Source organism: Cucumis melo, chromosome 2 (genome assembly GCF_025177605.1).
Source record: "Cucumis melo cultivar AY chromosome 2, USDA_Cmelo_AY_1.0, whole genome shotgun sequence".
Lineage (NCBI taxonomy): Eukaryota > Viridiplantae > Streptophyta > Magnoliopsida > Cucurbitales > Cucurbitaceae > Cucumis > Cucumis melo.
The window spans coordinates 14,203,377-14,225,629 of NC_066858.1; the positions used below are offsets into that span (position 1 = coordinate 14,203,377).

The window sequence follows — 22,253 nt, forward strand, 5'->3', positions numbered from 1 at the left end:
TACTACTCGATTCCTTTTTGTTCTTTTCTCAAACTAAAATTTACCAAAATAACTATACAAATGATTAATCATATTAATAAATATACAAAACCCACCCAAGTTTGTGGAATATAATATAAATAATTACATTAACTTTTTATTGTTACCTTAATCCATGCAAAAACATTTGTAATAATAATAAAAACATTAGCTTTGTCAAAAAAGAAAAATAGAAATCCAATCACAAGCAATGATAAGTTGATTAACATTAATAATAATAATAATTATTATTATTATTATTATAATAATAACATAGCATTTTAATAATAATGCTTTGTACAAGAGGACAGTTTCCCTAAGCTAAACCCTAAAAAACCTGCAGCATTTGTGTAAGGCTGTCTTTTATATCCCAAATTATATATCTTTTTTTTTCTACGCCTTTGTTGAATATATAGATCTTTTTTTTTGAAATATAAACTTTATTGTTTGGTTGTTGTTTTCTCTCTCTCTCTCTCTCTCTCTCTCTCTCTCTCTCTCTCTCTCTCTCTCTCTTTTTTTTTTTTTTTTTTTTTTTTTTTTTTTTTTTTAATTTTGGGATTAGTTTAGTTATGTATTGGAGGCTTTCGTTTTGCTGGAGAATAGTCCATTTCTGCAATGTCTATAAGGTCAAGGGCTGCCTCAAGGTTTTTAGAAACTGCCTCTGAATTCTCCAAATCATCCTTCTTTTTCACACTTGATGATTCTTCTTTATTTGATGACTTGGGGTTCCCCTTTTTGTAATTTTCTTCTTCATTATTCTGTATGATCAAGAACACAATAAACCATTCAGCTATGCATTATTCAAATGTTTAGGTGGGAAGGATGATGAAATAGTGACAAAATACAAGTAAGAATAACTTTTAAAATTGTTAAAAAGCAATAGTTTTAGTAAATGATTCATCAATGTTTTTAAAAATAAATAAGATTGAAGTAATGGATGACTAACCCTTGTAGAAGGAGTTGGAGATGATGGTATTGGTGGTGTAGTCACAGTCATAAGTTTTCTATTGTTTCCTGCAATATCATAAATATCAAATAATGTCAAACCCACTTCTGATATATATATATATATATATATTATGAAATAGTATGTCCCATTTGGGTTGCTTTTTTAATGATGTTTTACCAACATTTTTGGGGCACAATTTAATGCATCAATTTTTTTAAAAATTATAACTCTGTTTGATATATATTTCTCACCTTTTAAGCCCAATTTTGGTTTTAAGTATAAAAACATAAAAAAAAAAATGTAGATATTATAATTTATAAGTTGACTTTTTGAAAAGAAAAAAAAAGGTCATGAATGAAGATTTAAATTGCACTATTTCACTAGATAGCATACCTGAATTACAATGCCCATTTTCACAAATAGTAGTTTTCCTAAAACCTTCCACTACTTCTTCTTCCTGCAATATCAATGTAGCAGCCATATCAATATTACAGATTTTGACCAAATAAACAAATAAATATATTTAAAAAAACCACCCAAAATGTTGAGTTATAAACACTTAATTCTTCTAAAAAAATTAAGCTTATAAAATATTCGTTATATTCATAGATTTCTTCTTAACTATTAGAAAAGTTCATCCAAATTAAAATCTGAAAAATAAAAAACGAAATCTAAACATAATTATCAAATGAGATATTCCGAACATATAATAAAAAGATGGAAGAAAACTCACTAGGGTTTTTGCTAGTTGCCCAACAAGCTTGATCATGATTCCATTTCCCAAGCGAATACCTTTCATAATATAGAAAAACCAACTCAGAATCAATTTAAGTCATTGATATCGCATAATGAAAATTCAAAAGCAAAATAAACAAAACCCATCTAACAGAAAGGGCAGAGAGTTTTGCATACCTTGAGCTTGATTAGATAAGAAGAAGAAGAGGAGGAGGAGAAGAAGAGAAGGTAGAGCATAATTATTGGAGCTCATTTTTGGATAAAAGGACTTTATAATTATGTTATTTTGGTTATAAGATCAGGAGATGAAAGAGTATAGAAAGAAAAACTAAGGATACCAAAAAGTAAGACAGTTTTTGGAATCCTTAAGGTGGTCAGAAATAGAAGATATAAATAAGGGATTTTCAAAATTATTATTATTATTATTATTACTTTTTGAAAGTACTTTTAGAAGATTATTTGAAGGAGAAATATGTGGAACTTGTGAATGCTTGATGGCTTAGCAAATTGAAGATTATTACTATATATATATACACACACACACACATATATATAAAGGGAGGGTTTGTGGGTCCCACTTTGAAGATTTGTCAAAACTTTCAACTTCCACTTTTTATTTTTCTTCTATCTTGTCTTCCTTTGTTTTGGAAATTAATGACACCATTTGTCAAAAGGAAAAAGAAATAAAAAGAAACCTAATTTTTAACCCTAAATTCATTGATGGCTTCAATTTGAAATGGTTCAAATTTCAAACCCACACTCTTAAAACAAATATCACTTTTGTCTATATATATTTTAGAGTTTTGTTTGATTTTGATTAATGTATATTTTTAAATCTCTAGTTTTAATTCTAGTTATTATATGCACTTTTCAATAAAATTGTAGATTCACTTCACTACTGTTAGTTTTATTGTTGATTTTCTAAAAAAAAATTTAATTATTTGTTAACATGTGTTTACAATAAACTTTGGAATAATATATTACTAATTAATTGCATGAAGAATAATTATGGGTATGGACAATTGCAAATATAGCGACTAAATCTAAAATATTTTCGATTATATATTATATTACATGCAATAATGCAAAAGAATGACTACTACTTAATTTCATTATATCTTTGCCCATTTGCATGGTTATAAAGAATGAATAGTATTTTTAGTAGTCATGATATAATATTGTAAGCCAATAACCCTTCTTGTTGAGAGAAGACAGATCGATTTGCCAAGTGCCAAAATAATTAAATATCAAATTTATTTTCTTGCCTATATGATTAATCGAATCAAGAGGCTATAATTCATTATTGTAGGGCCATATGCTGTTTTGGATGATTGATCAAATCAAATGGCTTGTCTTCATTGAGGCACCATCATGTGCAAAATCATAACCCTTCAAATGCCCCTTTGCAATTGGGGATAAGGAAAATGCTCTACGCTACCCTATTTAACTTGTTTACTTATTACGTTCTCTTTGAACGAAAATAATCGATTGGTTTGTCAAAATATTTGTAAATCAAAGAATTTTGACATTCATATCTTTTATGAATACTCGTAAAATGTAAAATGTAAAAATGTGATATATTTAGTTTGATACGAGTTAAATGATAATAACGACATCTATAGTTTAGTTAAAGAATTAAAACAACTTGAGTAATAATCTAAACAAATTTTATAAATTTCTTGATTTATATAAATATTCGTCCGTGTTGGTATTTTATGTCAAAATGAGTAGAATTCAGTTGACATAAATATTTATGATGACTTTGAGGTTATTTGATGTTTGTTCTTCTATTCAAATATTGTTAAAAAAAAAAAAAAAAAAAAAAGAAAGAACAAACGGAAAAGGATATCGATATATTTGTAAAATTGAAATGTTGACGTCTACTTCTATCTTCTAGTCTTGGGTTTCTTTTTTCTTTTCTGAAAACGAGGGTGTGGGGTATGAACCTCCAACTTCTATAGAAAGAATGTTATTTACATACGTTCTTTCTAACGGATTATTTTAAAGTTTTATTATGATGATTTATGTTTTTTCAATTAATATAATTTACGTATAACCGATCTAACACACATTAAGATACAATATCTTCGATTCAAAACTTTTGAATTAAAAAAAAAAGGGTTTTTTTTTTCCTTTTTATCTTTCAAAATATAGAAAAATGTAAAAGACATTAATTTAGAGGTGAAAATCCACGTCATCAATTTATGAAGGGAAGGAAGTGAGTGGGGGCCAAAAGGCATGTGTTGGGAAGCAATCAGATTTAATGCAAAGCATGCGAAGGTGACTACACAAACACAAACGGTGAAAGGAACCAATTTTCATAATTCACTCATTTTTACTGACGTGGTGGCATGCTCTCTCCACGTGGACGTCCATATCTTGGGCCCCCCCCCCCCCTTCACTGACGTGGCATCTCCGCCACTCCCAAGTCCACCGCCCACACTCCTCACCCTTTGCTTCTTCTCCCCAATAATGTTTTCTTTTTCACCTATTTCCTATTTTTTCTCTACATTTTAAAAGTATATATAATACATTAACAATCTTCATTTTCTTTTATCATCCAACTCTTATTTTTTATTTTAACTTGTATGATAACACTTCATTTATTTTTTTATTTAATAATTACATATTTGCTCCTCTCTTTGTTTGATTTTATAATTTTTTTAAATTTTCTTTTATGGATTTTACGATGAACAAACACACATTTCATGATTTAGTCTTTGTACTAATTTTTTTTCTTATATAAGAAAACCTATTTATACTATGAGGCTACGAGCCTTACACAGTTAAGACAGTTTTACGTTTTACGCTTTGTCTTATGATCAACTTTGTTCAAATCTTTAAAGTTTAAAAAATATCTAATACATTTGTATATTAGATGATTGAGCTTTTAACATATAAAAGTAGCTACCAATATAACAATCAATACACATGTAAAAAAATTACAAACTAAATATAGAAATTTTTTAGATATATATATCTGGCTAAAAGTCTGTATATCCCAATAAAATTAGACTCGAAATCTATCATTGATATATCATATTACTAATAAAGTTTATAATTGATAGACGTCTATTAGCTAAAACGTCGTAATTCTTTAAAAATGTTGAGATATATGTTTGATTAATCTATTGCAATTACTTAAAAGTACTTAACAAGAAGTTTAATTAATTTATTCAACATCAGCAAGAAGTTCATTTTTATTATAAAAAATAGATAGATTAATTTAGCTAATTATCTTTCTTCTTTACCTTAATTACCTACTCCTCTAGAGGGATTAAATTAAAATTTAAACCAACGAAAGTCATTAAGATCTCTAGAGGCTATTATTAATTATTATTATTATTATTATTATTATTATTGTTTTGAACTAAATCACGCTTGAGTTAAAATATACTAATAAATATCTCGGAAACATAACCAAATAATTAAAGGATGATTCTCCCTTGGTGTAAAGTAGTGTTCAAAATCCCAGCTGAATCTAGCTATTATACTTTGCATTAATTTACACATTCCATTATTATTCTTCCTTTCAACATTCTTAATGAGATGATAACCCATATTTGCAATCCCTAATTTCGAGAACTATATTTTTGTTTTAATATATTAGGGTTAAGTTCATGGATAGTGAAAGAACATTTGTTTATGACAGCAGAATATATATGATGATGTGCAAATGTGGCATTGAGTATAATTTATCAAAGTTCTCTTTGGCTTAAAATTAAACTAAAGTAGTATTATGTATGTTTATGTAAAAACAGAAAAGAGAAAGTGAAAATGGGATAGATGGATGGAAGGATGAAGGGGATATGGTGTAAAAGGTGTCGTTAGTAGTTTCTGCCGGCAAAGCGACAGCACATGTTCCTCGGAAACTGGATGTTTCTTTTCAATTTATATATATAATAAATGAATGAATGTAATTATATATTTATATAATTGGTAATGGTTACTATAACTATATATAACTATTTTATATATAAGGGTTTAATTTAGTAGTTTAATTTAGCCATATAAAAAGCATAATTAAATTAAAAACCTTAACTCCTCATTCTCGTACGTGTTTTTTGGATTAATGTCTCTGGTCAAACCATACCATACCATAAACAATAACAACAACAACATCCAAGTTCTTCATCTTATATTTAATCATTTCTACCTAGAGTTTCCAAAACTAATTTAGGCAAAAAGGGTGAAAAGAAACATTTAAAAATAAGTCATTATTAGTTCCATACTGTTTGTCCTTCCTGCATCTTCTAATTTTGTTTTGAAAATTTTCTCCATATTTTAACTTCAATTCGTTTGAGAAAGAACTAATTATATCTTGCTTGGATAAACATTATTTGATATACTTGGATAAACATTATTTCGTAGCTTTCAATTAACTATAATTTAATCTATAATTTAAAACTTTCTTTTATTTTATTTATTATTTTTCTAAACTAAAATAATTTATATTTCAAACGCATACTATTATAACCAAATTATAATATCAAATAAAATTATAGTAATCAACTTTTTACTTTTTGAATTATCAAGTTTTAATCAGACGAAATAGTTAAAATTCATGTGTATTCAATTAATTTTTTTTAGGTTATTCGGTTGATTTATGTTTTTGGATGAATTAATTATTTAAATAAAAGAATAAATGTGGATAAAATAATAATAATAATTAAAAAAAAAAAAAAGAACAGAAAGAAACACTAATAATTTTGTGAGAAAGACAAGTTGTGGAGGGCTTATTCCCATGTCAGAAAAGTAGATGGATGTATCATAAATGTTCTAAGCTTTAAGAAATCTTTGTCATTTGCGAACATGATTTGGCCATTAATTAATTACCTTAAGTTTTTGGATGCAATTTTAATTTCCTATCTCCAAAATATCAATATAAGATTATTCTTCTAATTAATGAACAAGGCAGTATTTTTCGTTTTATTATTTAATGGTTTTTGGGACAAAAATACTTCACATGATGTGCGGCAGTGTTTATGTTTAAGTTGGTTTAAGAATTTTTTTTCTTTTGAACATGATAGATTTTAATCAATGGAGAAGTTGATGGGTCTCAAAATTACGTTCTCACAGTGCTATTAATCTTGTTTCTTTGGAAAAACACATCGACTTTTGAACACTACTTAGATCTTTTCCTCTTGCAGCATCTTTGTTTTCAACTTTTTAAGACATTATCTACCTCTCATCTTTAGTATTTTGAAACTATTGCATTCCTTTTATTATTGAATAATGTGGGTATTACTGTAGTATTAGAAATTTTCTCAACACAACTTTGGGGTAGAAGAGACAAAATAAAATTGTACAGTTTCATGTTAAAACAAACATTGATTGAAAGAATGAATAGATATAATTCTACTATACAAAGGCTACCTTTAAGAGATTAGATTGGTCTTTTTTTTCAAAGTTGGCTTTAAATTAGATTTGGACATATAACAGAGAATGTTCTACGATAGTATTGCTAGTTGCAAACAAAGTCTTACATTGGTTAATTCACAAAGAGAATAATGATGGATATATAAGTTAGGGCAATTATCTCCATGGTATAGGACATTTTAGGTCATTTTCAAAAAGTAAATACATGAAAGTTTATGTTGAAAATGGACAATATTATATATCATTTGTAGAGATATAGGTGGAGGTTCCACCATCTTTATAAATTCATATCGAAGCCATAGTTTAAACCTAGTTGTGAGGTGAGAACCTCGGTGATTTCGAGAAAAATAATGAGTCTTGTGGATGAATCCCTAGATTGGACAAGCAATACTACTTAAGATGCGACAAAGCAAAGTAGAGTTTTATATCGAACCAGATGGATGTAGACGGAGAGTAGAGCCATCAAGTCGAACAAATTAGTAGGAAGAAATATTAAGGATGCAATAGGTGATTGACATCAAGACATTCCACAATATGACCTGCGTGATTGTGCTCGAGATATGTAGTAATTAAGCTCTTCATAGCGACTGAGAGAGAACATATGACGGGATCGGAGACGATTCAATTAAGTGGTTAGGAAAGGGAATCATCACGATTATACAAGTTAGGACAACAATCTCAATTGGTATGAGATCTTTTGGATAGTTTCAAAAAACAAAATCTTGATTTCTCCAATGCACAAAGGTAGATAATATCATATCATACCAAATTGAGAGATAGGTATAGCTAGAATTTATATTGTCCTTATCGGAGAGTGTAAAAAAATTAAAGTTCCACGCTAATTTTTTTAAAAAGATTAATTTATCTTTATTAGTATAAGGTTTTCAAGTGGTTCCAAAAATAAATCCACCAAGGTGTAATTTACATGCAAAGTTGAAAAAATCAGTGGATTGTGAAGATATGTAGTGGAGGTTGGTTGTTTCTTTTCAGCACCATCTCAATGTACACAAATCTATTCGAACTCCACATAATAATTGTTATAAAAGAACCGTACTACAAAAACATACTACAAAACAATCCATAAGTAGAGAGTGGGTACTCTCAAGAAACAAGTTGATCCAAAGGATGGGAGAGAGGAGAATTATTGTCAAAAAATGACATTGTCGGGTCATTGTTTTGAGAAGCACATGGTGCAAAAGTCTTAGTCTTTTTCTAGCACCATTTGAAAGGACCTTAATTTGATACTGTCTTATAATATATTTTGCTATTAGCTCTTTCAAAAGAGATCAAATCTCTCACAACTCTCTCTACTTCACTTAATTTGGTCTCATAAAGCAACAAAAGAGGAGACCCAGTTGAAAGAAAAAAATATATACATGTAGCTACAACCAAAAAACATGATTGCCAAAGATGGGGTCCAACACAATGGAAGGTATATGAAATATGTAATGAGTATATATCAACAGAATGCAACATGAGTATTAATGGTGCGGGTCAATAAGGCATTATTAATACCAACATCTTGTGGACTTTATTGTAAAATGGTGTGGGTTTGGTTTGACAATAAATGAGATGAGAAGGATGTGTATTTATTGTTTTTGGCAAAAGAATTTCTACTTCTCTCTTCTCAATCTCTTTCACAATCGGATCGGTCTAAATACATTGCTTTCTATATGGAAAAAGTTTTCATGTTATTATCGTTTGTCCAAATTATACATAATTAGTTATCACTCGAAGATAATGAGAATGTAGATGAGACTTTCAGGTGCATCCCTTGATTCCTAGGTCTGTTTGTCTGTATTTGTAATATATATATACATATATCTTATGTAGTTCTATTAAAGAAAAAAACAAACAAAAGAAGGAAATAGTGTATATATATTGTATTCATTAAGATTAGTAGTTAAGGGGACACACATATTTCAATACTTATACATAGATTCTCCTTTCTTTTGGCAAATCCTTCACCCAAACCTACTACGTACCATTGATATGATAATTTGTTTTGAAAAGATCCTATTTCTTGTAGGTAGGCAAGGATAACACAAGGATAATGGATGTAAAATGAATGAAATAGAGAAGAAGTTTATCAACATAAATATGTTATATTTTGAGACCTAAAACTTTAGATTGGAAATGGGTTTGTTTCTTATGGCCATGCCTATGAGTTAAAACCCTCACATGGGTGTGTAAAAGGGTACAATATCACATGGGAGTGTTAAACTCTTTTCTCAATATGGTGGTCCTCTATGTGTAAAATCTATATCTTCTCTTCTTCCTCCTTCCACACTTTTCTAGCCTTCGGTTTTCTAACTCTAATAACATGTGTTTTGTTTTAAAAAAAAATTGTATAGGAGTCTATGCGTCATGATGCATAGGAGCCTATGCATATTGACATGACCTCAATTCGTATTAGTGCAACATAGTCTCAATCTATCAAGTTACCTTACAGTTACACGTTACAACTCAATAACAATTCATTTGATTTTCTTTCATTTTTTCTCTTAATCTTCAAACAATATTGTCAAAATCTATGCGAAAGATAGCTTTTAGAAACTTGGATTTATTTTTTATGGGCTAAAAATTTGATCAAAATGTTACTTTCAGAAAACAAATAATAATAAAGACAACATGTCTAAAATTTTAAAAATAGAGAAAAAAAAAACTTAAAGACTTAGCTTCATAACTAATTGGTTTTTTATTTTTACTTTTGTAAACCATTCTTATATAAACACTCATTTCACTATACTAAATTTTCTTTTGTCTTTAAACAATTTTCACCAGGCAAATTTTTGAAAACTAAGAATAAAAGTGTTTTTATTTATAAAATTTAGCTACAAATGTTAATTTGATTAAAATAGTAAGCGTCTCAATTACAGACTAAAATAACTTAGAGTTGATTATAACAGACTATGATGGCTTATAGTCGAATATAACCCACAAATACTATTTGTTGTGATATTTAACTATTAGCTTGATATGTCCCATTGGCCTATTTGCAACCCCTTATTTATCACATTTAATTGATTAAGTTGGCTCAATAATTGATTAAATATCAATTATAGATTATGAATAATTGTGTAATAGTGTGTCACAAACCAATGATGCAAAATTTGTATTTCCACTAAAATTATTACAAATTAAGACTAAGAAAGAACGACCACTTATACATATTTAAATAAGTAATCTTTGATGCCAATTTTCTTTAGGAACAAATAAAATTATGTATGAGAGTTAGTGCTTATGCCTATGTTATCCAACTAAAGAAAAATAGAGCACCTCTTAACTCAATTAATAAAGTATTGATTTTAAAAATAAAACTTATTAATTAATATTAATATTAAAAGATAAATGGCAAAATCTACTTTTTCCAAAGTTTGGTGATCTCTAAAACAACCGCTTTAGTCTCCCACATTTGAAAAATGTTTCTATATAATCTCTAATTTAAAAATTTTACCAACAAAAATTTTAGATTAATGGGTACCGAAAACATATTTGATAATGTTTGTGGATAATTATAAAAAGGTCCGATAAGAATAATAGCAAAAATAGAGGTTTACTTTGGATAAATGACAATTTTATTTTTAAATTGACAAAATAGTAAAACAGAAAATTTTTAAATAACAAATGGGAGAACAATACCTTAAATGTTCCTACTTAATTGACAAATGTGATTTCTAAATACATTTGTAACAGAATCCACAAATACCCTATAATTAATACAAACTATGCACCCACCATTTCACATCTCATTCATTATTTGGAGTTTGGAAGCAATTAAAATCCCTAGCATCTCTTTCTTCACTTTGGAAGAGAATAGCCTATAGGTTCGAGTAACAAAGAAAGCAGCTCGGACAGCTCAGTAGGGAGCAGACTGCACGAGCAGCTCGAGTAACGAGGAGATCGACTCGAACGACACACACAGCTTGGGACATGATTGCTCGAGGACGGAAACTTGTTCAACGACGAGGAGAGCACGTCCTAGTGCGCCAGCGTGCTACGGAGAAGGATGGATGGTGCAACAAGCTCCACGCGAATGGGAGATCGTGATGGCGGCGGCTAGGTTTGTGGAGATGCGACGACGGCAGTCGGAGCTTCGCGGACAAACACCGATTGGAGCAGACACAGTTAGCTTGCTTCAGATCCAGACATCACGACGCAGAGGAGATGGGTGACGGAAAGGGGAGCAGCTCGGGGTGTGGCGGTTTGAGCTAACGACGAACAGGAGCTTGACGAAGAACTAAGGTGACGGTGGCGGCTTCGACGGACGGAGGGAGATTGTCGCTGGAGATCTTGATGGAGAGAAAAGAGGTAGGGGCGGCGGCGACCGTGTGATTTTGAAGAAGAAGATGAGAGTGAGGGGGGAGCTGCAGAGATGAAGAAGATGGTGATGAATTTAGGGTATAAAAAAAGATATAATAATAATAACAATAATAATATAATTCATATTATATTATATTATAATATTATAAAATTTATTTATTTTTTCTTTTTTTTCTTTTCCTTTCTAAACTTAAATAACTTTAACATCTAACAAAATAAAATCTTAATAACTTATAATCATGTTGAAAATTTTTACCTCAAAATTTTGATATTAGGAATTCAAATTAAGAATCTAAACTTGATGTATTATGTGTGTTTTTTCATAAATAATTTTAAAAATAAAAATGATGAAATTAATAGATTATCCATTATCTTTGGCATCATGTTAGGAATTCAATTTTGAATCTAAAAATAATTAATTTATGTATATTTTTTCGTAAATAATTTGAAAAATAAAAAATGGTAAAATTAATGGATTGTCCATTATCTTTGGCATAATTTTAGAAATTCAATTTAAGAATTTAAAATTAATACGTTGTATCCTATAATTTAGAGAATGTTGAAACTAATGACATATTTTGGGGATTGTTGGAAGACTATAATATTTTTTTGATTTAGTTAAGATTTATTGTTTACAAGTACACTGGATTCGTGATATATGATATTTTGTTTGATCTTTTTATCTCAACAAATACACTGTATTTGTATGTGGACAATTATCATCCATGACACATAAGAGATATATTAAATTATTGGTTCAAATAAGATACAAACTAACTATAGGAACTCAAACATTATATTTGACATAATTTTAGAGATTCAAACTAAGTAAAAACCAATTTGTACTTTTATGGTGTGATATATAACAAATAATATTGTTGACATAATTTTAAGGATTCAAAGCAATAATCTTAATTAAATTAAGGTGTACAATTTGTATTTTACAAATTCAAAAATTATATTTTTATTTTACTCCATACAATTTGTATGGAGTAAAATTACGATGGAAATCATATCTTCCGTGACTTATGGTTGTTGTATACTTCATAGATTCAATAATGGTTATTTGTTTTTCTTTTTGCTCTACTATGCGTTTTCTGTAGCTCTCGGGTTTTAGTTTGATGTAGCGGTCGGGTAGTAAGAAGATACCCATTATTTTAGGAATAGTTTAAAAAAATAGAAAATAGTAAAATTAATAGATATTGCATTATCTTTGGCATGATTTTAGGAAGGGATTCAAATTTGAATCTAAAATTAATTAATTTACGTATATTTTTTCGTAAATAATTTAAAAATAAAAAATGTCAATTTTGAATCTAAAATCACTTAATTTATGTATGTTTTTTGTAAATAATTTAAAAACTAAAAAATGGTGAAATTAATGGATATTATATTATCTTTGACATGATTTTAGGGAGGGATTCAATTTTGAATCTATGATTCAAAAAATAAAAAATTGAATCTTTGAAGTTATTTTTCATTAATTTCTTAATTTTTATCTTGATAATTGAACATATCTTTAAGGATTGTTGGAACAATATAATAATTTTTTGATTTGGTTAATAATTATCATAAGTAAGTGTATTTATAAATACATTGTATTTGTATTTGTATATAGACAATTGTCATCCGTGTAGGAATAATTTTGGAAAAATGATTTTGACAATTAATTTTACTATAAATCAAAATAATAAATGTGCTATTTAAGGGAGTTGCTAACAAGAATTTAATTTAGAGAAAGCCCAAGTTTCAACCAACTTAAGCCCAAAAAGGAAGGTCATGGCTTCGGCTACAATCACATAACCTACGAGGTTCTAAAATTATCTATAACCAAAAGTATATTTGATAAATGCTCAAATCTTAACAAAAGACGAAAAAAGAAAAAAGAAAAAAAAAGGAGAAGAGAACACAGACAACAAAATCAAATGGGTAAAAAAGAACCCCAAAATGCACGTAACTTTAAAGAGAAGGAAAATAAATATATCATTTTCTTTTTAACAAACATTTTCTCATGACTTCAAAACTAAATTACTCATTCATCAATAGTATAAGCTATGAAAAGTTTGAATGGTTTACTATCATTACAATTTTAGAAAATAATACCAGTTCTCGAATCGATACTTGTCGAACCAGCACTCCGAGAGCTGTGTTTCATGGTGGGGCAACTGGATGTTGATCTATCAAGTCAAAAAGTTCATCTCCAATTCCAAACCCAAGCATCCTAGCCATATTAGCTGCTTTCAATCTTGGCTTTGGAATGTCATGTTGCTTCAACCATGAATACACTATAAAAACTTTCTTCATCACAAACAGCTCCAAAGCCTCAGGATTGAACACAATTCCCATTCTCATACTTATCTGCAACCATAAGAATCCCAAAAATAAGTCTCTCACACTCCTTAGTATCAACATTTTTATAACAATTCATCACCTGGTGAGGAACGAGCATTGCTGCATACCGTGCTAGCTCTCCCGCTCTCCAGTCCAGCAGAACGGGTAGCCACGGATAGACTGAATCAAGTCTCACAAACCACAGCCTTATGTCAGGGTATTCGGATAATTCACGTCGATCGTAAGGATCTTCTCGAGTATAGTTAATGGTAAAACCAATTGTACGTTCAAGGAATTGTTTTGGTTCAGCTGTAACAATACTAGGAGAGGGAAATCATCAGGGATCCGATCACAGAACTAATTTCAAATCAATGACATAAACATACCAACCAACCCAAAACTTACTAGCTAAAGGTGAAATTATTCCAGTTGTTTTCTGAAATGAGGATAAGTCTAGACAACGAATTGCATCGTTATCTATAACCACGTCAAATCGACCTTCTGTGGGTGGCATTGGAGGTGCAACTTTAGGAGAATCTGTTCTTAACAAACAGTTAAAACCCATCAAACTTTCAATAACTCCTCTTAAACCTCTAATTAACACAAGAACTTAAGTTAAAGGGCAAAGACAAATTTAATATCGTATCATTTAACACTCTCTTCACTTGTGGGCTTCAAATATGACGAAGATCCAACAAGTATAAATCAATATTAGTTGTGGAAGAAATAACATTATCCGCTCTGATACCATTGTAAACACTGATTGACCCAAAACTTAATCTAATGGGTGCATGCAAATCGAAGATCATATCATCTAACTACTCCCTAGTCCCTACATATACATACATATATACACACCCACACATACATAACCACCACAATTGTTCTTCCTTTTCTTTGGTTTCCATACCATTTGAAGGGAAAAAAAGAACTGGATAACATTAGTACGTAAAATCTTCCCGAACAGTTTATGTTCTCCATTTCTCCAATATACAGCAATGAACTTGAATTTCATCATTCATCATCAAGAAAATGTCAGCTAAGCAACAAAGAAGAGAGCAATTCTCTTTGAATGATTAACTACATACCAATTCAAAAAGTCGTCAAACACAATTTCATTCAATGGAGATGGATAGAAAACAAAAAATTTCCCCAATCCTCACAATTCATTTAAACTAATTCGAGAATGCATAACTCGAAAAGGGTACAAATCAAATTCAGAAATCGAAACAGCAGAAGTTTGAGGAGTTACCATCATCATCATCTTGAAAAGAGAGGTCAAAATTTCCGGAAGGATTGAAGGCAACCGAGGCGGATAGTTGTGGTCGATGGCGAGAGGAGGTGGAAATAGGGGAAGAAGGGGAAATGGGTCTGGAAAAACTCCATGAAATGGGTGAGCGAGATGGGTGATTAAAGGAAGGAGAAAGTGGAAGTGGAGGTTTAATGGTGGGAGTGGACATGAAAAAAATCCCAAATGATGGGAGACAGAGGCGTTGTAATGTCTGGTTTATCTTCTTCCTCCATCTTGTTTTACTTATCCAATTTGGTTTCAAAGTTTTACTTGACTTCCTTTGTTTCTTCTAAACCAGAGATAATTGTAAGGAAGACCGATAACGATTTTATCTTGTAATGTAATGTAATTTAAAAATAATGTTTGAATTAAGCTTTTTAAACCTGATCTACAGTACTAAACTCAATTGAACTTATCTCTCTCGATTCTTCACCCATTCCAATAATCTCATATTCCCATTAATTTGATTACATTCCAAATGAAAGTATAATCAGTGTTGGAATTGGCTCATCACCTTGCCCTCTTATCTCCATTGGAAGTGAAATGGGCCAACAGGCTCAATAGTCATCAAGTAAGGCCCAATTTTCTATAAAACCAATCTGTCTTTTCAAAAGTTGAAAAGGAAAAGGACAAAAGGGACAAAAAGGCCAATGGTAGAATATGAGGATAGAACCTATAAATATAAAATAGTAGTGTATTTACCAAAAATATATTGTATTGGCATTTGGATCTCTAGTTTATGTTGGATGATTTACATTGTTGGCCTCTGGTGAATTTGATCTCTGGCTTGCTACTCCATAGTCAAGTCTCAGGTTATTCTAAGCTAATGTGGTGTTGAGTCTACTACACTTTATTGTTTAAATTAGTGCAGAAGTGTATAGTTCAACCAAAGGCTCTCCTTTGAAAATTACTTTATTTTCCTCTTTGGAGTTATTGAATTGGACTATTTCTTAGCACTTTCTCTTACACTCGCCTTGATCTCAAGCTTATGTTGTCGTGGGCATTTGATGGATCAAATAACTTTTATAAAATACCTATCATCAACTTCAACTAACTATTAATATCATTAGCAACATCAATCAAATCAAAATGACCCTAATATAAAATCTCTCTAACTAAGGTAAATAAGTCTAAGGAAAGTAATAAAAATGGATGGTTTTGGTCTTGACTTACAAGAAAACTAAAGGGGAGAAAATTGAAGTGCAGGGAGTCATCCATTGTTTAGTAATGTTGGACAAGCTCTGTATAGAAAACTCACACATATGTCGGTTTCTAAATTAATTAAGTAGCTATCTCACAAAACTACTGACTCAGATAATCGCATTAAACTCATGGATTGTTTAGAACATCAGATTAAATATTCGACCTTTTAGAAAAATAAAAGAGTATTTATAAAAATCACGGCAGTGTCGTGATGCTACAGGACAATAATGCGACACTCTAGGGTCTTTTAATTTGTTGTAATATCAATGCTATTGTCGTGTGTGTCCATGCGAATCCTCAATAACACTACAATTATAGTGCTACAACACTAAGGCTTTTGTTGTTCTTACATTACCTGAGTCACGACGTCAAGCCTCCTAAGAGATTTTGGTCTTTTTTCCTCTTTTCAAATTTTGGTTGTTCTATTAAGCTCCCAATTGCTTCAAAACAATAATCCTGACAACACGTAATGCTCTGGATGCATGAATTGATCAAGTTCCTATAAAATAGACATATAAATACATTAAACGCCATAAAAGCGAGCAAGATTGGAGCCAAGCACTAAGATAGCTCATTTAGGGAAATGAAATTATCATGCATATGGTTACGTCTTATGCCAACGATGGTTGTTTTTCGACACTCAAAGTTATAGGTTATTTTCTAGAAATTGGAATATTATTTACTAACGCACCTAGTTGACCATACCCAATCCTCGAGATATTGACTTACATTCCCCTATGTGACTTTTTCCAGTATCCTATGGATTTGGGCTCGCCTATAGACTTTTAGTCCTTTGGACAACTACAAACAACTTGGTTGATTAACTTTGATAAACACTAAAATAAGCATAGCTTAACTAGCCTATTACGTGCACGTTTTACGTACAAATGGTAATATTTGTCTGCAAATTAAACCATGTTAGGCTCCATACTTACTAGGAGATATTATATAGTGTGTGGTTTCAAATTATATGTTTGGGGTCCAAAAATTTGAAGTTGAAAATGAGTATTCATAGAAGATGCTATATACCCACTTCAACTTCCATTAAATAATTTGATGAAGAATCAACATCCTATTCCCACTTTAATCCTCCATTATATTCTCTTTATTATATTGTTGTTGTTGCTATTATCATTATTCATTGTATTTATAATTATCCTTTCAAAAGTGTTGTTAAAATATCTTCTATAATATGCCCAAGAATATCCAAAGATTATTATTATTTAGAAAGGTGACAAATTATTTTTAAAAGCAACAAAAAAAAATCTTTCATTGTCTCATTAACCTTGGTTAAATATAACAATTTTATGGTTTCTCGAAAGTTTTACGATTATGGTTTTATTAAGTTTTTTTAATCTACTTTCAAACTGGTTTTGATTTACTAGCTCGTGATTAGTTTACTCTCTATTTCACAATCAACAACGTAACTTTCACGTTGTTTATCCTTAATGATTTTTTAAATTTGTTCTTCTTTTCTTTACTCTATGCATCCATGTTTTTCTTAGGATAAAGTTTTTTGATCTTATTGATATCATATGGTAATTGTGTAGCCAACATCATACAAATATTTTTTTTTTCCTTCCATTTCATAGGAGTTTTGGAGTAGTAGATATCAATCCAGAGGTAAAGAGTAAAACGTAAGAGTCTAAACTAGGAAATAGTCAATAAAGGCAATTGATAAGTGATAGGATAAAGACTCTTATTTTGACGTATCATAATTTAGTTATAGAAAGCACAAAACAACTATAAGTACTTCCACTAAACTTGTCTTTCCACTAAACCTTTCTTTCCCATTTTGTTAATAAAAACAACTAACAACATTGTTAGTTGTTTTTATCAACAAAAGAGTAAAGAAAAGTCAAAACTACTTATCATCCTTCTTTCCTTACCCCAACTCTGAGATATTATAAATATCTTTTTGGCATATATGCTTATCCATTACTATATGTATTTGCCAATAATAAAATACCAAAGCATAAACAAACATACCATTTTCTCATATTTGAATATTTAGGAAGGTTTTGGGAGTTTTTTCTTAAAAATTCCAACATCATATGGAGCATCGAAAAAAATTCGGTTTTTGACCTTTTCTATCGACGATGTATATTTATTAATTGAGTTAATATCAAGTTCGTCGGCTTAACAAAAAGATATAATGTTAATAATGACAATTTTATCTATCATATCAATGTATACGTTGACAACGAATGAACTCTAAAGATATTTTTTTCAAATCCAACTTACACATAAATAGAAACAATTTTTTTCTTTGAACTATTTTATATAAATGATTATCATCTATCATTTTAATTGAAATCTTCTTTTCCAAATTCTTCGTATGGTTGAAAATTATTTAGTGTGAGGATGAGAATGATAAATTATTAAAATTCAAACGACAATATCTTATAAGGGAGAAAAACAAACAATCTACAAAATTCAAAATATTAATTTGAAAATATTTCGAATAATTATCTAAACGAATTAAAAGTAATTTTTTTTTTATATTAATAAGAGACATTTTAAATATAATAAAATAAACTAAAATTTTTGTAATATATAACGCAATTTTAAACCATATCAATAATAAATACATATAAATTTCTACGATTGTCTATTAACGGATAGAATATTCTAAAACTTCTTAATATTTATTACACACTAAACCTTTCATAAATATTATCGTGTAAATCTAATTATATGTCTAATTATATTTAGTAATTATAAAATTTTGTTTTGTATCATTTAATTCTCGAATCAATTATTTAATAATGTTTACCAAAGTACTATGGATTATTTAAAAATGATGTGACCCTAACAAGATTATTTAGATTCATTTAGGGCAGACACAACTTAATGAGACAAGTTTTATGGCTTAGATTACAAAGTCGTCACTTCACTTCAATATAACATAACATGTCAATTCAAACATACATTGTCCAATGGATATTATACTAATTATCCTCTCAAAGCTACCTTCTTGGTTCAATTTCCACTCATGCATACAAGAGTCGAATTAAAAGATAAAGAAAAATTTGTAAAATTCATCCCTGAAGTATGGTGTTAATTGCAATTATATATATTCTTGAACTTTTAGTTTTAAAAATTAAACCTCTAAATATTTACAAAAGTTACAACTAGGCCCATAATTGATATAATTGAATCCTCAAATTTAGACACACGTGTTACAATTTATACATTTATTTAATTTTGAATGTCTAGTTTTGACCTAATTTTAACACTTCCACAAAATTTGATGGCTAAATTTTTAAAATTGAAAATTTAAGAGTTTAATTACGATCACCACTATATTTTAGGGTTGACATATTTGCAATTTACCCAAAAATAAAACTTATGATACTTTAAAGTTTGTAATTTATTCTCCCAATGATATGGTGTCTACTGTCCATTAGGGAATGGTCTCTCTAACTATAGGTTTTCTCCGACTAAACTCCAGACGTGTTATGGGACATTTCTAAACAAATGTGCACGTAGAAGTTGTATGTTTTCTTGTAGTGACCCAAGTTTTGAAGAAAAAAAATCTACATGAGACTATCACACAACATAATATAGACCTTAATAGTAATAATCTTTGAAATAATGTTGATCCAATGCAATCTATCTGGTTCATAATAACTATATACATTTGAATGGATATTTCTCTTTTCATATCTCTCATGTGCTTTTAAATAATTGGCCCCAAGTTTTGTACTTTTTCTTAGATTCTTTAGTGTCCTAAACATTATATATTTTCAAAATCTCATAATGATATTTCATATAAATGGAATTCATTGATTTGATAATGTTATATCATTATTTCCCAAATTAGCTAGCAAGCCGCCAAAAAGAAATGGAAATGGCGAAATGCTTTATGGTCCAATACTTTAGCTAAAAAACAAATCCAAAAACAATACATCATTTATATAATTTATATCATAAAGGTTTGAGATTTAAACTTCTTGCCTCTTAGTGAAAGAATTTTATTTGTTCTTGAGTTCCTTTTATTATTAAAATGGATGTTGAATTGTTTATAAAGATATATATAAAAATTGGGGTTAGCATGAGGCATTCTTATCTCAACTCTTTCAATGAGGTCAGGATGACTTTTTAACTTTATTTAAAAAAGAAAAAGAAAAAAGAAAATAATTTTACCAACAAAAATAACTCTTTTTTTTTTTTTTTTTTTTTTTTTGAATATTCTCCATCCTTTTCAATATTTCAGCTTTTGAGTCTTTCCTAATTATATATAATACTCCACTCTCGAAACTTTCCTTAGAGGATCAAAAACTAATGAAACATTTTTCATTTCCAAAACCAAAAACAAATATGATATTTTCTTCTACGTTTAAGTTTTAATTATAAGGATGGATTGAGAGAAAAGTCAAAGGATAATATGAAAAATCTGTAGAAGGCATATAAAAAAGGATTTAGAGCTCTGAGTTTCTTAAATTTGTAAGAAAAATCTTACAAATAAAATATCTGAAAGAGCATGAAAAGAAATAGAAATATGGTGTGGAATAATGGGTATGAGAAAACATAATGGATGATTAGATGTAAAATAAAAAAGGTATGGATGTAAGCAACCTCACTCCTTTATTGGCTTCAAAAGTAATCAATATTTAATATGATAATAACACATAAATTGACAGTCAAACCAAGAAAGAATGATATGATTTGCTCTATCAAAAATAAATCTATTATAATATTATTTTAATTATAGCCATATAATTTTATCTTATATTTTTTTTATTTTTTAAAATATTAATTGTAGCAATGGTTAAGATATTTTATTCATTTATTTTATTAAAAAAGAAAAAAGGAAAATCTTTTTATAATAATATGAAACCTTATGTTTTTTTTAATATTTTTATTAAAATGAAAAATAAAGTCATTAATGAGAATATCTATTATTTTAAAAAAAATCAAATCATTTTTGACTTATCACTTTAGAAAAAAAACAAATTTATTTATTTATACAAAATCTCTCTTGATTTATCATATTAGGAAAAGCAAAATAATTTATTTTATACAAAATTCTTTTAATACCATATTTGATTTATCTTTATCACTTTAGGAAAAAAGCAAAAAAATTATTTTGGACAAAATCTTTCAATATCATATTTTTACTATTTTAGAAAAAAAGAAAATTAATAAAATTACATAATATCTAATTTGATTTTATACTTATTAAAATTTCCTAATTTGTGGCACACCCCTGATCTATAAATAGGGTCCTTTGTCATTTGGAAAAAAGGAAGGAGAAGAAATTGTTTTAGAGAAATTCTCGAGGAAAAAATTTGTTTTAGAGAGAATCTCTACGAAAAAAAAGTGTTTAGAGAGAATTTGAAGAAACGTATTCCTTTGCAAAAAGGTGGGTCATTAGCTTTTTCGCTTTATTGTTTTTATTTTTATCTTCATATCGTTTTTTTTTACCCTAATTCTAATCCCATAAGGAAGGAAAAACTTAGTTGGATGTTGCATTAGGTAGGGTTTACTCCCAATGATCCGCACCTCATACAACAAGTAATTTTGTTCGGGATTGAATCCTTATTTTTGTTCTTTTCTTTTCAAATGCAGAGAGAAAGAAAAAAATGTATAAGAAAAATTTCTTTTTTTCATTTTTAAAAATGTATAAGAAAAATTTCTTTTTTTCATTTTTACTACCTTTTTATCATCATGCTAAAAGGAAAAAAAAAGATCTTTTAACATTTTTCTTCTCTCTGAAACAATAGAGAAAAAGAAAAAGTTATAGACAAAAAATTTCTATTATTATCATTTTTATTATTATTATTAATTATTATTATTATTATTATTATATTTTTTTTTTCTTTTAGGGTGGCGGCAGTTTTTTTTAAATTTTTTTATTTACTTATTTAAATTTTATTTTATTTGTAATTTTATTATTATTATTATTATTATTATTATTATTATTATTATTATTATTATTATTATTATATATATATATATATATATATATATATATATATATTTAACCTTCTGTTTGTTTTTTATTTTCTATATATAACT

At 28.7% G+C, this 22,253-nt stretch overlaps 2 protein-coding genes across 3 annotated transcripts; both read right to left on the reverse strand.

Annotated features, from left to right (window-relative positions):
* Positions 1–251: 251 nt before the first annotated feature.
* On the reverse strand, positions 252–2,198 carry LOC103487392 (uncharacterized). Its single transcript, XM_051081579.1, has 5 exons — positions 1,880–2,198; positions 1,701–1,759; positions 1,361–1,424; positions 965–1,032; positions 252–776 (listed from the first exon to the last, which is right to left on the reverse strand). The coding sequence occupies exons 1-5, from the start codon at positions 1,953–1,955 to the stop codon at positions 582–584; spliced, it is 462 nt and encodes a 153-aa protein (XP_050937536.1). The 5' UTR covers positions 1,956–2,198; the 3' UTR covers positions 252–581.
* An 11,164-nt stretch (positions 2,199–13,362) lies between these two features.
* LOC103487393 (protein CHLORORESPIRATORY REDUCTION 6, chloroplastic) lies at positions 13,363–15,497 on the reverse strand. 2 transcript variants are annotated; one of them, XR_001762341.2, is made up of 4 exons: positions 14,988–15,460; positions 14,141–14,272; positions 13,836–14,055; positions 13,363–13,762 (listed from the first exon to the last, which is right to left on the reverse strand). XR_001762341.2 is itself a non-coding variant. In XM_008445692.3 (4 exons), exons 1-4 carry the CDS (start codon positions 15,193–15,195, stop codon positions 13,556–13,558), a joined length of 756 nt encoding a protein of 251 aa, XP_008443914.1. In that variant the 5' UTR covers positions 15,196–15,497; the 3' UTR covers positions 13,363–13,555. The 2 variants fall into 2 exon arrangements, 1 of the variants encoding a protein (XP_008443914.1); XM_008445692.3 differs by having other exon boundaries at positions 13,836–14,044; positions 14,988–15,497.
* Between the last annotated feature and the right edge of the window lie 6,756 nt (positions 15,498–22,253).

Excerpts from the sequence above, each read along its gene's own strand:
- LOC103487393 (XM_008445692.3), bottom strand. The coding sequence starts at position 15,195 with ATGTCCACTCCCACCATTAAACCTCCACTTCCACTTTCTCCTTCCTTT. Across the intron at positions 14,045-14,140 it reads AATAATTTCACCTTTAGCTA|CTGAACCAAAACAATTCCTT; the intron begins GTAAGTTTTGGG and ends GTATTGTTACAG. Across the intron at positions 13,763-13,835 it reads CAATGCTCGTTCCTCACCAG|ATAAGTATGAGAATGGGAAT; the intron begins GTGATGAATTGT and ends TTATGGTTGCAG.
- LOC103487392 (XM_051081579.1), bottom strand. The coding sequence starts at position 1,955 with ATGAGCTCCAATAATTATGCTCTACCTTCTCTTCTTCTCCTCCTCCTC. Across the intron at positions 1,760-1,879 it reads CTTATCTAATCAAGCTCAAG|GTATTCGCTTGGGAAATGGA; the intron begins GTATGCAAAACT and ends ATATTATGAAAG. Across the intron at positions 777-964 it reads CTCCAACTCCTTCTACAAGG|AATAATGAAGAAGAAAATTA; the intron begins GTTAGTCATCCA and ends TTGATCATACAG.